The 17,622-nt window shown below is 37.6% G+C and overlaps 1 protein-coding gene across 2 annotated transcripts in view; it reads right to left on the reverse strand.

Moving 5' to 3' along the window:
* The window catches only part of LOC130584775 (solute carrier organic anion transporter family member 4C1-like), a 30,373-nt gene extending 21,404 nt beyond the window's left edge, over positions 1 to 8,969 (reverse strand). The window contains exons 1-2 of one of the 2 annotated variants that reach the window (XM_057384972.1): positions 8,662 to 8,969; positions 3,507 to 3,770 (exon numbers count right to left, since the gene is read on the reverse strand). In XM_057384972.1, coding sequence (XP_057240955.1) covers positions 3,507 to 3,770; positions 8,662 to 8,896 — 499 coding nt within the window. In that variant the 5' untranslated portion in view covers positions 8,897 to 8,969. The remainder of the gene's footprint in view (positions 1 to 3,506; positions 3,771 to 8,661) is intronic. The other variant, XM_057384973.1, reaches the window with a different exon arrangement.
* Between the last annotated feature and the right edge of the window lie 8,653 nt (positions 8,970 to 17,622).

Consider the following 17,622-nt stretch of genomic DNA (forward strand, 5'->3'; position numbering starts at 1 on the left):
ATGAATTAAACTGTTTCTAGAAAGTGGTATTGTGATAAAAAAATTATCAAATAGATTTGTAGAGTAGTAAATGTATATACTCAGAATAAAGGTAAGTTATTAACTCAAGTTCCAGGAAGCTTATAAGATTTACGCTGGAAGCTATATGTATTTCAGTCTAGACTTAATAATTAACCTGGCAGCCACATTAAATGTTGCATTAAATTGTATTTCAAAATTATCCTGCATGCAAAACTCACAATATTGACATAACAGACATATTGATAATTAAGTAACCAACTAATAACAAGAGCTGTTCAGAAACAAATTACGTGGTAGATTTTAATACAAAGCATCATCAAATAAGCTTAATAAAAAAAAATATCTCTATAGGCTAATCATTAAAACAAATAAACAAAAAGGAAGGTTTCGGGGGTCTGGTGCCATTAAATTTTGCAACTAACTCTATCATTAAAATGCTTCATCAACTTCAGAACTAGCTACACCAGGCATCCCATAGTCCTGTACTGTGGTTTACTTGACAGTTAAGCAAGGCTTGTTGCACTGCATCTGGATATTTACATTAACTACCATAGTGCAGACATTCCTTGCACCCTTAGTAGTTTATCTTAAATAGTGTTTTGTTTAAGTCACCTTAAGATATTAAATGTGCTCACCGCAGCCATAGCATACGCACCTGCATTATAACAGTCAAAACTGCAGCAACACTATCAGCTGACAGTGCTGTGGTAAAGAAAACACATTCCAGTTCAAAAATTCCCCACTGCTTTTAGATTTCAAAAGTCCATGTAGAACATAGCTAATAAAGGTATCAACATCTATAGCCATTTCAAATAATGGCTACTGGAGGAAACAGTAACATRTTCTTCAGGATTCCAAATAGCATTGCTTGGGAGGGTGTCATGGTTTTACTTGGTCCGATTTTTTGGTGGTGGGGGGATGGGATCAAGAAACCACAAAGATGGCTGCTGTGAGAAGTTCTAGAAACTGTCTCCATCTTCTCCAGCAAAAGGAGCCCTACCCCCTGTGTTCCAGAGTCAATCCTTCATGGCTCTGAGGGTGATGGACAGGCTGCCCATCTGGCCTGGGCCAATTGCACTGGTTGGTTACACCTCTGTGATGACGTATATTGTAGTATTTAGGAGGAATTCAAAACAAGACAGAGGCGGCCGCCATATTGTAGCTTTAGGTTGATAGCATGTAGTTTTAGTATCATGCACTGGGAAAAAAACAGAGCAGGAGGGTGAGGAGATGTAAGAAAAAAAATGGAGACCGGAGATCAGTAAGGAGAAGACTGGATGTTTTGCTGTACCATGCTGTAGTTCTCGAACAAGGAGAAAAATAAGTGTCTCGGAAAGGACTATTTCATTATTGAGAGAGAGCTGAATAGGAAAAAAAGAGAGCGACCTTGCTCTGAGGAAAAAAAACCTGGCCTTTGAGGACTGGATTAAACAGCCAAAAAAAAGAGAGAAGTTTGGCCCCCCACCAGGACATCTGATGCTTAGAAGAAGCTGTGCTTTGCCAGGGGTTTGTGATAGTCGGTCTCACGCCGCTGAAAAACAACGCAGTTTGGCCTTGAAGGACATTCTTTCTTTTTCTCCTACGAGGTAAAAAAATACTCCCTCCGCCATCAGCGGTTATGCATTGACTGTTTATTGGGACAGACTCCCACAGCTTGGAGCTGAAGAATGCTTCTCCTATGTTTGACAACAACTGTAATGAGTGCTTTGATCTGTGTTAGACTTTCATTCCTGCCCCCCTTTGTGTGTGGGAAGACATGGGGGCTGGAGAGGGATGGGACCTAGGATGAGACGGGTCCCCGGAAAGGATAACAGGTGTCTTAAAAAATGTCTGTTTTATTTTTCTTCTCCTTGTAAATTTGACCCTCTCTCTTTTTTTTTATCTTTTTCCTTCCCAGTGCTGTAGTATTCTTAGTAGTTTGTAGTAATAAAATCTATTTTGCAACTTATGTCATGCAGCCTGTCTGACCGTTTTTCTCTGGAGCACATCCTTATCTTTCTCTCAATTACGTTATGTTATCTGAAAGCCATAAATTTTCGTGTTAATTGGGCTTTCGCTCTTCTTTCTCCCTCTCCGGTGGGGGGGAGGGAGATACAGTCGTGGGTGCGGTGCTTTTGGCTTTTTTTCAGCACAGTCTAAACCACGAGATTTTCTGGTGCATTGGCCGGGAAATTGGGGGAAAAAAAATCAGGTTTTAAACCCACGACAGAGGGGAAAGATCAGTTGAAAGAGTTGGCAATCTGCTCTCCCACACACAGTATCTTGTTTAAATTGAACCCCCCACCCCCCCCAAAAAAAAAAAACAACCAGGTTTAAACTTTTATGTATTAAATTCAGCTTCCCTTTCATACGTCAGTGTAATAGGCAGGTCTATCCTGAAACCAAAATGGTAGGGAAATGGGACCCTAACAGCCAGGAGCAAGTAACCTCTTGCCCCTCTACTAAGAGGTAACAAGTAAATATCTGCTTATAGCCCTCTAACAATAAGGAGTGTTTTCTCCTTATTCAGTTAAAAGTTCACTAAATTTCCATTTCAGATCCTCTTTTATTAGATAAGGAAGAAAAACTTCTTTAGCTAACATCTGGACAGCTCACACAAGTGGATGAAATTATTAATGCTAAAGAAATTAATTTGAAAATCATCAATCTTTCATCAACTGACTTTTAGTGAGCACTCTAATATGCTTAGTTATTGAAGGCAAAATTTTGATTAAACACTGCAATAACAATTAAGACAATCCTAAAAGATTAAGTACATCCTGCTTTAGACATAGCTTAACATTTCTGTGTTAGTTATAGGTGTACCACTAAATTGAAATACAATAAGTTGGCATTAATCACACTGCTGAAGTCTTCTTCTACGAGAAAAACTTAAGAATTGAGAGATAGCTACACCCATGATTTCAGTACTGCTTTGTTCGGTGCAGTTCAGTTCTGCTTGCTGCTTCTTTATCTCAAATTTCAAATCACAAGTTAAAATCAATATCTTTTAAAAGAACTTAGATAAACTTGTTAATGAATTAATCAAGATACCTTTAATGGCTCAAAACCACAAAGAAATGCAAGCAGTCACCTTTCAACAAAATGGTAAGTATAACAGTTTTAAATTCTATTCTACATTGCTGACCTACCTTGATTTCTAGTCACAAAGAGATGCCAGATATTTTTTCCTTTAAAGTGTATTTTAATTGCATTCATTCAAGTGCAAGGAAGAAAAAGCATTTTAATCAAATATTGCTTATGAGCAAGAACTGATATTGGCACTCAGATTGCTTCTGGAAAAACAAAACTCATTCAGTGCACAGACAGGCTGCCCTTGAACTTACGGAATTCACAGAATCATTTGATTTTCAATGGTACAGACACCACCCTATTTTAGGACTTTGATAGAGCTTAACTACATTGTACCAAATAAGGAACTGCACCAAGTTGCTACAGAGATTTTAATTTTTAGAGTAATTTTCAAAACATAACAATAAGCTTACCTTCAAGTTTACCTCCATATTGGTATTTTCCACTCTTGAAGTGTGGTAAAGAAAATACAAGTGAGCCCAGTCCTAGCATAAATGCTGAGAAAGCAAGCCATCGTGGTTTGTGTCCTCTTTCTCCAAAGTAAGATACAAACAGTGACAAAAGACAGAAAGCAATGTCATAGCTTGCAGAGATTAAGCCAGTGAGGGAACTGTTCAACTCATAACGCTTCTCAATTGTTGAAATACTAATGTTAATCAGGCCATTTACCACAACACCTACAAAAAATAAAAAAAGGAGATAATTAGTCAAAGATACTTCTATTCAACAGAATTGCAGGGTAAACTTACCACTATGTGATGGAAAGCTTCATATTACTATATGTTTATACAAGGCTCCTTTATAAAGTATTTATGTGCTGTAAAAGCAGAAGGACATAGTAGATTGAGACCATGCCAGCTTAAGCCAGCCATACTGCACAGGACCTATGGATTTGTCTGAAGCACAGATTTCAAACAGAATGAATTACAGTGTCATAAGGTATTTTAAAAATTAAAGGGAATTTATTCAAGGTTATAACTTGCAATAGAATATAAGCTACAACTGAAGCAAGTTCAGACCATAGTTTTCTAATTATTGTCAACCAACCAACTCCCTGCCACCACTAAGGGAAGATAAAAAAAGGCTTTTGAACAAACATGCTTCCCCGATAATATTAAAAAAGTGTAAAGCTATTTTAAAATTCTTTGCAACTGTTTCAGAGCAACTGAGGTGATTTACTTCAACTGAGCAAAAACACTTGCCCTCTGAATCTTTAACCTCCCTGATGTGGAAATTTAAAAAAAATCTGGGAAAAAAGACATTGCACGAGCTACCTTACTGAAGTACACATGAACTGCAAAAAAAAAATTATCCAAAAGTAGAAGTAAGCTACAATTGCCAGTGCATGCTTAAACACAGTCCATTTTTACAAAAGCATTGTTTGTAAACTCTAACTTGGAACTTTCCAGCCTGCTTCACATTCTGTTTCTATGACAAAGACCGGGTAGTTAAGCTTTCAGGAGTTTGGTTTTAGAAGTCCCAATACAAGATTTCTGTTACAAGATAGATATCTGTACTTATAACAGTGTCAGATAACTTAATCACAATTTAATTAAATTGAGCCCATAATAAAATATCTACCTTAAAAAAAAAAAGAAGTTCGGCAGTCTTAGAGTCACAGTTGCAAACATGTTTAAATTCTGTAACCTTACTGAAGAATCTCCCCTGACCCAGGCCCTGCACTTACTCTTATTCTAAAATTCAAACATGATTCTCTGCTCTCATTCGAAGAAGAGAATGCAAGACTAGCGACCAAAATGAGTTTAAGTTAGTTTTCAATAAGCATTGCAACAACCATAAGTAGATTTCATCAACTCCTTAAAACATTCTAATGTATTAAAAAAATTACTCCAATTTAAACAGCTGCTTTCTAATGGCTAAACTTCAGCTTTCTATATGGAAGCAACTCTTAGCACAATTTTAATTCCAATACCCTACTATCGCCTCTTTATTAAGGCTGRCAATTTCACCTATTACTTTAGTCATCACACTTAAATTCATAAGGAATTAACACAAGTATTCAGGTGTCCTTCCACTGCACATTCACATTCAGCAATTACACATTCAGCAAATTAATTTTCCTTTTAAGGAGCATTAACAAAAGAACAATACTAGCATGAAGGAATGAACAAACAAATTTTTCCCATCTGCCAGAACTTCAAACATTTACTAAGCTTTAAAACACTCATACGAAGGTGTGCTGCACAGCAGGTGGATTACAGAGCTAGCAGGCACTTTTAAACTTTAGTTTAAGTCACTACCTTTAATATGCATCCTAAAAGCCATAAAACGTAGCAGTTAATTATACCAGATAATTAGATTTGGTCTGTAAAAATGCAGATGTGATGAATGGCAGTGTAACTTCTCCAATTACATCATTTCCTGATTAATCACTAAAGCCTCTTTAGGAAAGACAGAACCTGGCTCATACTAACTTGATTTGAAAAACAAGTTCTGTAAGGACATCCCAACACTTGAAATTGTAGTACAGGAATTATTTTTTAACTATTCTCAATCAAAACCCTGCCGTCTTGCCACATCTGATAGAAATTTAAGTACATTGTGTACTGACCCATAAAATCCAGATTAATTATAAACCAACTTTATTTGCTAKGATAAAACACAAGAACATTTTTTTCTTTTATCCATTCAACCAAAATATGCGTCTTGTAATTGTTAGAAGCATGTGGATTTAACAACAGACACATAAAAATAACGAATAAAAAGTCCTTGGTAAAACTACCAGATCTAACTGGCCTATAAAATATTAGCACTATTCAAAAGTTTTTGGTAAATAAGACTGGACCAGTCTCAAACAGTGGTTCCATTATTTTATTTACAAAAGATTATTAATGACATGAGAAATAAACACTCCTTGTACTCAAAGTAGTGAGATAACCTCTATCTTGTTTTCTACTACAGCTATGAACTGTAGCATATCCAGTAGTAACCAGATCTATTACTAGATGCAATTATATATTAAAGCAACACTAAGTGTCATACAGAAAGCAGGTATTAGTCATGTAAAACTATTCTAGGCAAAGAAGTGTTTTCTATTCTGGAAGTACAAGTTCCACATATACTTGAAACAGAAACAGCCAGAAATTAAGACTCAAGYTCCACCTGGAATCTTCTGAGAAGCTGAAATACAGCATATCAGGTGCTAAAGACAATAATCTCTTTTCTGGGGCAGCTAGAAAATAATCTGACAAATACATGCTTTCAGTTAAGATTCACAACATACCAGGTCACTGCAGATAATCAATCATCCACTATGTTCACTCATAAAAAGCCTGGTAACAACTTATATTGATCAAAAGTGTGTTACAGATTACTTCATTAATCTTCAATGCATTAAGAAATAATCTTTTCTAGAGGGGCATTAGCATAAATAGATAGATATATCTTAACTTCCTCAGTGATGATTTCTGTAATTTGGAGGGTAAATAAATGATTAGACCCAAACTAAAATATAATATTAGTTAACTGCAAAATCCTAGATGTGTTTTGTATGCTTTTATCTAAACACTGAAGCTGAAAGACCTGAATATTTTCAAGAAGTTTCACACACAACCCTGAATTTCTTGCTTGATAACCCTTGCTTTTCTTGCATGTCAAAAAGAATTGCAACTTGAATCTTTAACAAACAATTTCTTTTATGTTCTAACCAAAGGAAAAGTTCTTGTCAGAAAATCCAGGTAACACATCAAGAATGTCACAAGATCAGTAATACCCACACCTACACCAGCTTCCAAAACAAACATCTTAAGTTTCCTTACTTTAAGACCTTAAACTTGAACTAGATYAGTTAGGTGCCAGGCACCTAACTATATACAGTCTGACTATATACAGTCAGATAACATAAGCAAGAATTGCATGAGTGGCACAACCAACACCCATAACCTCCCAAAGGGACAGAGATTCTTACAAACAACTTGTTTTTATGATTGGGAACCTATCCAGAYTACAAACAAGATTTGAAATTATACTGAGTTTGTTACTCAGCTCAACAATCACATCAGAAGGATTGGTTTTAAGAAATTTAGAAGTGTTAGAAATATTCAAGACACTTTGTTTAGTTTAACACAATCTACTCAGTATCATATTCAGGGTGTTATTAATGGCCTATCCATATTCTTAAGCCACTCAAAAAGAACTCACACGTGCATTCTAAAAGTCTACTACTGAGCCACCATTGAAACATACTATGGTAAGAAGTTCTTCCACCCCACCCTTTCTTTTTATTCATAGTGAAAATGCAGGACAACTGCAGCTGCTACCAGCTGTAGAATTGCTTTTCAAATCCAAGCAAGAAACAACAGGCTCATCCCAAAACTCTCTTAATACTTCTAACACTAAACATATATGCTATGAAAAGAGCAGAATCACAAGGGCCTGAAATCAGGAAAAGCCCAYAGAAACAAGTATCAAGACACTAGATTATGCAAGGACTTTCCAAACATAAAAAGTAACATTAAAATCCTACTAGGTTTTAAGTAGAGCATGCCATTCTCTTCTTCTCATACCATCCCAGYTACCTTGACGTGCTTCCAGGTGGAATGGAGTCATCCATACCCTAGATGGCTTTTTTGTAGGCTGCTTGCTCCTCTAACACCAAATATCCACCATTTCCCTTGACCCTCTCTATAGAAATCTCCTTATGAACAATAAGCATTAAAGCCCCATAACTGTTCAGCAAACACCCTTTTCTTTTCTAGCTAGTTGAGTAAAGCTGAAAAGTTATGAACATTAATCCAATCACTCCTCTTGGCAGACAAATAACCCAAGCTTTACAAATCTCAGGTTTGTACATTTGTTACATAATTATTCTTCCCTCAGTCAATATTCCTACTTTCTGAGCCTAAGGCTAGGTAAGGCCCTAACAAGTCTTATTACAGAAAGCCAAAAATATGGACAAGAATTTCTAAGTCTGAACAACAGGAATTTAGGGCAAGCTAAACTTCAGATTACTCCCAAGGTCAATTTAAACCATTAGCTAAGTTTTAGGAAGATGACTGCACTGGGATTCACAGAATAAAATCAATTGGTTTCGTTATTTTCAAAATTATCTTAAGTCCCACCCAACCAAGCCAGGATACTGTTTTAACTAGCAAGCACATAAGAAGGTGGTAGAGYATCACAATTTTGTCGACCGGATTAAATTGGGGTTTTACTCCCTGACTTGTAAGTATTGTGGGTGCATATAAAGAACTACTTGCCCATGTTTGCTGGGATGCAGCATTAGCAAGAGCATGAAAAAAAGTGCTGATAGGACCGTTGACTGAGGGTGGTCAAAAAAAATACATGGGGAAAGAAGAAACAAAGCAAAGTACTAAGAGTAATAGTAATCAGCAACTTCCTTATCCAGGACACAAGTGTACTTTCCCCTAGTCAAGCCATTACCGTCACTGTTCAGAAACAGCACTAGAGGAACCTCATCTCTCCTCACCCACCACCCACAACATTCACCACTCCTTCCCTGCCTCCTCCAGCTCAGTCTTCCTCCTGGTCCCCCCCAAGCCCCGGGACGGGCCACAGCGCGCGCCCTGGGCAGCAGGGACAGGTTACCTTGGAAGATGGCCAGCAAGCTGTAGGCAGCCAGATACCCCTCGGAATTGTTGCAGAGCTGCAGAGTTCTGGGGGCGCAGGGGCCCCACCCGCAGGGTCCCTCCTCGGGGCCGGAGCCGGGCCCGGCGTGGGCCGCGGCGCCGGTACCTGCCCTGGCGGGGCCCTCGAGCCAGCGCCGGCCGAGCTTGGGGCTAGGCATCTCGAACGCCGGGTTCTCGATGCCGCTGCCCTTCATGGCGCCAGAGACAGTTGCCCGCCGCGGCTGCAGCGACACCCCCGCCCAACGCTCCCCTAAATACCCCGACAGCGGCCCGGCCCCGCCGAGCAGGTGGCTGTGCTTCCCCGCCTCTCCCCGGCCCGCCTCGCTCCGGCCCCAGCTACAGCCCCGCCGCCAGCCCTGCAGGGACATCGCGGAGCACCCCGGCCGCGCAGGACCGACAGCGTTTAGCAATTTACTGAACGTCGGGCAGCTCTACCGGCACACCGATGTTATCCAACAACGCTCGTTCTGAGGGTAAAAAGAATAAGAAAGAACCCCACGTACCTGGGAAAAGTCATCAAGGACGTTTTTTCGAGAAACGGAAAAAAAACCCCAAAAAACCCTACCCCCACAAAAAAAAAAAAAAAAAAAACCACCCACAAAAAAACCCCAAAACAAAACCAAAAAGCCAAGAAACAACAACAACTACAAAAAACAGCCAAAAAAACCAAAACCAACCAACCAACCAACCAAAAAACAACCAAACAAAAAACCCCCACGTTCCGTGTAAGTGTTGCGAAAGGGAAAAGGTTGCGAAATGTACCAGATATGGTACTTTCCCACTTTAGGCAACATGAACCGCCCACAACAAAAACTGTGGACATTTGCAGATGCTATCATTTTGAAACATTACGCTCTTCCAGTACCCCAGAAAGTTCCACGTGCCGGAGTTCCCAGTCATTGAACACATTGACTCAGTTGCAGGCATCAACGATGAGCATTTGTCAAGTGTGTAAGACAGTCTGAGTTTATTTGCATTTAATATAAATTCTTTTACTCATCTGCACAAGAAGAAGTGGGAGAGAGAGTCTACAGATCAATTAGCTGTCAGCACTGGTGTTCACTTCTGGGCAGTACAAGTTAGTCCTGAAAAGCCCTTCCCTTTTTAGGAGTCCAAAACATTTTAGAATTAGGAGAAAGAAGACTGAAACCAGAGACATCAGCAGTGACTTTGTTTTCACAGTGAAAGCAGTGCATCATCTTGAATTCCCAACCACGTGCTCTTAGACAGAAGCACACATTTTCCGATATTCGTTCTCAGAAGCTACATGGAGATATTCTTCTGTAGAAAGAAAACAGGTTAGACAAAGGATATGTTTCTGTTTTTCCAAATGAATAAATTTAAAATGGAAAATCAACTGTTATTGCTACTTCTGCTGCATCTTGTAGGGACAGTGGGTGGTGGCTAGAGCTGGAGGGCTGTGGACTTCCCTGGGCCTTGTCCATCCCATCCTCTTGGCCACCTCGCAGTCCCTCCAAGGTATTGTTTCACCCCTACACTGAGCAGCAACCTTCCCAAGCCCATAGAAGCACAGAAAGCTGCCTTCCAGTGAAGCATTCCTCTGCTGGTCACTGATGACCCCAAGCCCTAAAATTAATTTTATTTTTGAGGCTATAATCTGGAATGTTGTTTCTTCACATGCCTATCAAGATTTATCTTGATAAATAACACTTAACAGCTTCATGAGAGGTCCCGGGATATGCATTAACCAGCTGTCACAGCAGTCTGTTTCAGGAAGAACATAGCAGAGTCTTCTTTTTATGTTTCCATTTAAAAAATTATTTTTATCCTCCTAATTATAATAAAATAGGACATACCATTTGAAATAATATCCTGATCTTTGCTGTAAGTGCCTACCTGCTTGTGTAATAAGAGTAATGCATGAAATTGCTAAATGTTTGTACTGCTAATGAGACATGAAACCCTCCCTTGATGTGCCAGATCAGCTAGGTTTGTTGTTATCTTCGTCTTGTTGTTACCCTACCAACTGGTTTTGTTTTACCACCACAGGAAGGTAACAGAATGGAAGGGAAAAAGAGAAGTGAGGGGAGTTTGGTAGGAGAAAAGTGTGTTCAGATGAAGCCAGCATTTTTGAGAAAACTGGGGAGGAGGGTAGCATTGTGGTGTCCAGTGCAGGTCTAAGCTGGGAATTAATCAGGCAATTGAATAACCCAGGAGATGAAATTGGAGTGAACTCTTGAGAATTTGTCCCATGCCAGTCAAATACAGGAGGAAGCTACAGGGACAGCGAGAGAGAGACTGGAAATAAAATACAAAATGTTTTTGCACTGGTTATGTCCCCAAAAGCAATTCACAGAGAGAGGCAGAAGGTACAATCAGCTTTTATAGACTGCTTTACTTGGAGACAATATGTAAAACCATTATAGAATTTTAAGTTCCTGTCATTTAAGATTGGTTATAAAACCTATCTGAAAATGGCAAAACATGGTTTCTAGGAGAGTATTTAAAGTGCTCAGATGAAAAATGGTAAAAGACTGTGAGACTAATATCTATTTGACTGGATGAATAGATGAATATCTATTTGASTAGACCAAGGATGCTCATGAAAAGGGCATGACTGACAGTTTATGTGTGTATTGCAGTCAGAGGTACCCGCTAACAACACTACATGTTGTTATTCTCCATAGCGTACCACCTGTACCCTCAACTTTACATGAAATCACTTTTGAAGGATAAAATGTGCAAGAATATTGTAGAGAAGTTTGTTTTCCACAAATAATTGAATGAAACAAGCTTGTTTAATCTAAAAAAGTGAAGTGCTTCATGGAACATGCAACCATAAGGAAAAAGAGAAAATGCAACAGAAGTTGTGGGCTCCTGGCTGTAGGTGATGCTTGAGCAGGCTGTTAGACTAGATTTGTTCCAGAGGTCCCTGCCACCTTTGACTACTCTAGATTCTGTGCTCTGTTACATAAACAGAGCTTTTCTGCTGTTTTCAATAGCAGAAACAATGTGCTTGTTTTGGTTTGGCATGGAATAATGCTCTTCTGTCAGACTTCTAGTTACGAGTCTAGTAGTAGTCTCGTTGAATTTTGCTCTTTATTAACTGAGAACACTGCTGTAAATGTGAATATAGAAAGAGAGTTTATCAATCTCACCATTTGGGCTTTTAAAAAATATCCCCGATAGAAATATGTACAATAAGAAACTGCTAGTATCTTAGAGATGCCACTGGAAAAGAAGTCCAGTTAGTACTAAGTCTGCACAGTCCATATAGTTAATGTTTCAAAAGTAGATGACAAAATCAATTGTTTGTAAGATTTTCATTTTATTGCAATATTTGATGTCTGTGGTCTTAAAAACTTGGATGTAACTTTTTTTTCCTGAATCACAGATTTTTCTAAGAAATCGATGTTTTTAGTTTTGCAGAATCCATTATTTTTAAGGGATAGATCAATTGATAGGACATTCTTTGTAGTTCAAGATTGTATGGGGGTTGTAGCAGTTTTGCAAATTATAAGCATATACTCTATGTTACTAGCTAGACATTTCTATCTAGATGTCAGGTATATATCCAGGTAAGCATATAAATCGTGAATTTGTTGCTTTGATTTTCAAAATGTCAAATATTTTCAACTAGCCTTTTTTTGGGAAAATTTTAACATTAAGTGTAATAAAACTGAAATTACACAATTCTAGCCCATTTTTTTTTACACAGCATAAACTTGCCTGGGTTTTTTCAGGGATTTTCCCTTTCTCTAAATATATAAAGCTTCTGCTTGTTTCAGAGATTTTAGTATGATTTCACTGACTTGTCCTCCTGGCCAAAAATGTTTCCAGTAGTCATTCTTGGATAGGTTTATTTTCAAATGTGCTTTAGTCATGATAATTGTATATGTGAAATATAAAAGATGGACAGTATTTATAGATATAACAAAACAGAAAATTTGTGCATGAAAATTATTAAGCTGATGAACTCCATGGAATGTCTCTATTAAAAAAAAAAAAAACTACTAACAAACTAAGTCTTCAAAAGTTTCCTTGAACAGAAGATATTCTAAAAATTAGGCTTTGCAGTTATTAATTACCTTCTTTATTTCTTCTAACACAGAAAACAACAAAAYACTGGTATTAGCATAAAAAGCAAATATATAAATGAAAAGCTATAACTAAAAAAAAATCAATTGACAACTCAAAATCAAATGAACAATTGCACTGGAGTTTAAAATCATTTTAGCTGCAAATTAAGCAATTAACTTGCTCAACAATCCACTCAATATCAAGTTCATCAGGTAGACTTAATCCATGGAATATATTGAACAGATGTAAGTGAAAAAAATGCCTCAAACCCTTTGTATGATAGCTCTTAGCAAAGGCAGTACTCAAATTATAAAGTTAAACCATGAAAGACTTTTTTTTTTTTTTTTTTTTTTTTTTTTNGGTGACTCATTTACTGGAAAAGAGTGTTGTTCTTCATTAAATGGTTATTTTCAAGTCTCACTTCAGAGATCATCCATAGCACAATAATTAAAGTTGCATTTAATTTATACATAGATTCATGTAATAGGTGTTGTTCACACTAGAAACCATAATAATACGTTTCCATTTCTTAATTTCTGATTGAGGGTTTGTATAGATCAGTTTTTAAAATTTGCTTTATGTATGGTCTACTTCTGTACTAGATTTCTGTTTCGACTTTTACAGTGAGTAATACAATTGAAAAACAAGATTTTTTTCAGGTCACATAATTAAAATATCCTGGTCACAGCTACCTATTTTGCTGAAGATGGCCTGGTTGGGAAGCTGAAGCTCTGAGAAAACAGAAGACAAACTGATAACCTTCCATCAAATAAATCAAATTCACATTTTTGCATCATGTGAAACAGGTAATGTTAAAGAAGCCTTGCAGAAAGAAAAGAGCTGCATTCAGCCCAAGATTTAATAACCCAAAGCCTTACATTAACTCTATTTAACAGCCTAAATGCAGTAACAAAAGAGCAATAGGATGAAAWAGAATCAGAGGATTTCCCACTAAATGCAATAGTAGAGGATTTTACATACGCATCAGAAGCGGCAGGAGACAGACCTCCAACAACAAAGCATGGGAAGATTTTGACACACCTACAGGCACTTCTAGCTATCCCTAACCATAGGATCCAAGTTAGAGTAGCTTCCTTAAATGCCCAACAGCTTGTTAAGCTCAAATTTCTTCTAGGTGAAACCAGTGCAATAGATGTTCTAGCCATCTAATCAAGGAATTATTGATAGTCAATTGCCACGCTTTTTGACATTTAGACTCTAAATTGTGTATATCTAAAATGCAGAAACCTCTTGTTTTCAGCTCTTCCTTTGGTTTTTTATTCATACTTCCACAAATCCTCTGAGTCTCAAGGTTGATAGTGGCAGTTTGGATCACGGGGGAGAGCCTGCTATCATCTTTTCACCTATGCAGCTTGGGAAAGTGTACTGTAAAGGGAGTCAGGAGAAGAGCCTGTGAACCTATCTGCAACTTGTTATAATCTCTCTAAAGCTAAAGATCAGCTGGAGAGTGGGCTAGCAGCCTGCTTCTGGAGTAGTAAAATTTCTACATAAACACTCAGTTCTCCAAGTGGTAATTTCAGTACTGTCACACTGAGACTGAGAAATTTCAGGAGGCCTGAGGAGGCAAAAATCCAGATTTCCAGACTCACAGACAATTTTGGAGGAATCAATGACTCTGTAAGAGGTGGCTGTTGTTTGGGAGAGTTGTTTGTAGCATAATCCTTAACCTGATGTCAGGGAGCATCAAGGACTAATGGCTGTGCCTGGGAGTCTAGAATGAAGGGCAGTAGCACAGCCAGGAGGGCAATGCAGGGGCTTCTCCCCTGCCCTCCCCTGAAGCTCCAGGCTTGCAGGCAGCGGGGCAGAGGTATGGGTGCACCCCTCATGTGAAGCTCTTAATGGCCTCAGACCCAAAATGCCTTAAGGTGTGTCACCAGAGGGAAGTCAAAATCTTAGGAGTAATTGTGGGTATTTTAAAAGTGAGGGAACAATCCATAGTGGTTTTCCACTTGGCATCAGAAACACAAGGTTTTGGATCACGGGAATTCTGAAACCTGTCATAAGAAAAAGGGTATCGAAGGTAAATAGAAGTTATTACAGAGGGCAAGAAAGTGARCAGTGGTAGAAGTTTGGAGATAGTGCAGGTTGGAGTTGTGCACAGTGCACTGTTAGAGTTGTTAACATGATGAAGTGCATTCATGACTGGTTTGGTCAGACAGCAGTACTTGCTGCGGTGCAATTTCTGGGAAGCCAGGCACTGAGGGCATCAACACCACAGACAGGAGGACCTGGGTGTGATGCAGCTCCCAGGGAAGTGAGGACAGCTCCTTACCAAAGTTCTTCCAGCTCCTATTCATGCAGCTCTGCTTCCTGATTCTTAATCCCGGGCAGCACAGCTGCACCATATCAGAGCTTATGTAAACTCAGCCATGGAAACATGAAGGGAAGAAAAGGTCTGGATCACTGGAGACCTTTGTTGACCTTCTTAAGGAAGAACTCATGTTATGAATATTTGTTCTAATTTTCTTGAAATAAGTCACATCAAATAGAACAAGCTGTGCATCTCTCCCATCTGTTATTTCTTTAATTACTATTGTGTTTTTTCTTCATTTGCTCCACATCCTTGTTTAGATGGAAATGGCAGACAGCTGAGGACACGCACCATTTTTCAGTTGTGTCAATATCCTATTATTTTACCTCCAACTAGAGGTTATTAGTAATCTTATTTTAACCCTAATCTTTTTTTGTTCCAAGCATGCAGCTCACATCTGGGAAGATGCGGAAGGCCTAAGTCATTCTCAGAGTTCTTTCTGACCTTGAAAATATCTCAGAATACTTGATTACAACCCAGAAGAAAGTGTCAAGTGGATTCCATTTAGAATATATTCTCTTTGGAAAATACTAGTCATCTGAGGAAAACTTTAAGAAGTAATTGAACAGATTGGAAAGCATTCTAAATAGATGAAGACCAGCAAGTAACTCAAGACATAGATGCTATAACCCAAGTGGAAGAGAAAGAAAAACTGAGCTTGTTAAAATATAAAAATGGGAAGTGCTTTATAAGGACAAGAAATCAGGAATTTTTGGGCAAATCTTGTGCCATCCTAACTTCTCATTGCTAAGATTCCACTGTTCTTATATCAACTGCTGATGTTAACTGTTGAAATTACAAGTTATGCTAATGCATGCCCCAGCTGGCATTTCAGGGCGAAATTACAACTATTCATTCTCCRTTCAAGTATGCCAGAAGAAGGTATCCCACTGGCTGGTGTTACTTCAAAAGCCTGATGTAAAATAATCAGAACAAACCCCTGATACTTTCAAAGCTGAAGGCATCCTGATATTTACATCACTGAGCAAGAATTTTTTTTTCCCTTGACTACAACCATTTCATATGCTTTATCCATCTAATAATAGCCCTGATAGCTATAGGACACCTATGTGAGTAGGAACACTACAGTATGGATTCACCATCAATAATGCATGAACTCTCAAGAACTGCAATATTCTTCCATAAATGTGGATGAAAGTGTTTAGGAAATATTTTTTAGAGGATGCAAATATACATCCATGCACTGATATTGATGAAATACCCGTATGCCTCTAGTAGAATATGATGGTAGTGAGGAACAAATGCATATGTGGAAAAAAAGAGTTGGTAATTTTCAGGATTTAAGTTTTAATCAAGTAAAATACAATAAAATAGAATATACTAGAAAAGTACATAAGTTTAAACAATGACAAAATATAAACTAAAATGTAGTTATTAAAATTAATATAAAATTGCATATCATAAAATAGACTCATGTTTGTATGGGATTAAAAAAATATTCTTGATAGTTTTTGAACCTTATTATGGCATTTATTTTTCAGAGGCAGAATTACACTAAACCATGTTACATGGGAACCATTTTAAAATTCAAATCATAAATAGTCTGGCTAGTCTTTAAGTTGTGTGGCAATATGCAAACTGTAATCTTACATCACATTTAATTGTTTAAGCCATAATCTTTAAGACAAATCTCCAATGCTAAATCCAACAATGCAGTGAATGTAGGAAGTGTTCATGAGACAATGTGAACTAAATATATTGCCAGTTGTGAAAAGAAAGACTTTCACCCAATCAGTCACTCTATGTGTTTGCTACTAACATCCAGTCTGAACAAGATTTGAAGGATTATGCATCATGCTGTGTGCCAAAATCATTCCACTGAACCCAGGCTCTGTTTCAGAACCAGATTAAGCATTGCAAAATCCTAGTTTTAACCTTCAGAAATAAATTGATCAATGAAATCTATAAAACACAGGGTTTCTTTCAGAACCAGATTAAACATTCCAGAGATATGGCCTTGACCTTCAGAAATAATCTGATCTGTTGGAAGAGTTGTATTTACAGGTCTGCTGTAAATATGTGGAGAGGTTGAAGAAGCAGACAGGAAAAAAAAAAAAAGCTGTTTTGAAGGAATTATTCATAGCCTGACTTATATTTGTACTATTCTTAACTTTCTTAATTAATCCTTTTCATTGAAGACACATCCAGCCTCCTTTATCTGCTAAATACTTTAATATGTCTTAAAAGATATGTTATTGACATAATTCACATAACGTTTTCCTCTGTAATATTTCAAATTAATACACTTTTACTTAACTTCTTATGTAAAAATTACAGAACCAGTTTTTTTCAAGTCTACATATCATTAACTTCAATTCAAATGTTCTAGCAGCAAGCTTTTATCTTCAATTAATAAATACATCAATGCAATTGTGATATTTATAAAACCTTTGTAAGGTTTGACAAACCATCTGCTGTTTTTCCATGATGTCATTTTTGTCTAAAAGACAAAATTTAAATTAGATTCATATTAAGATGTATAGAATATTTTAAGTAATAAAACCTAGTAGAATGTCTCAAGCTGCC

This window comes from Malurus melanocephalus, unplaced genomic scaffold (assembly GCF_030028575.1).
Source record: "Malurus melanocephalus ecotype Western Australia unplaced genomic scaffold, MMel_1.1 scaffold_762, whole genome shotgun sequence".
Classification (NCBI taxonomy): domain Eukaryota; kingdom Metazoa; phylum Chordata; class Aves; order Passeriformes; family Maluridae; genus Malurus; species Malurus melanocephalus.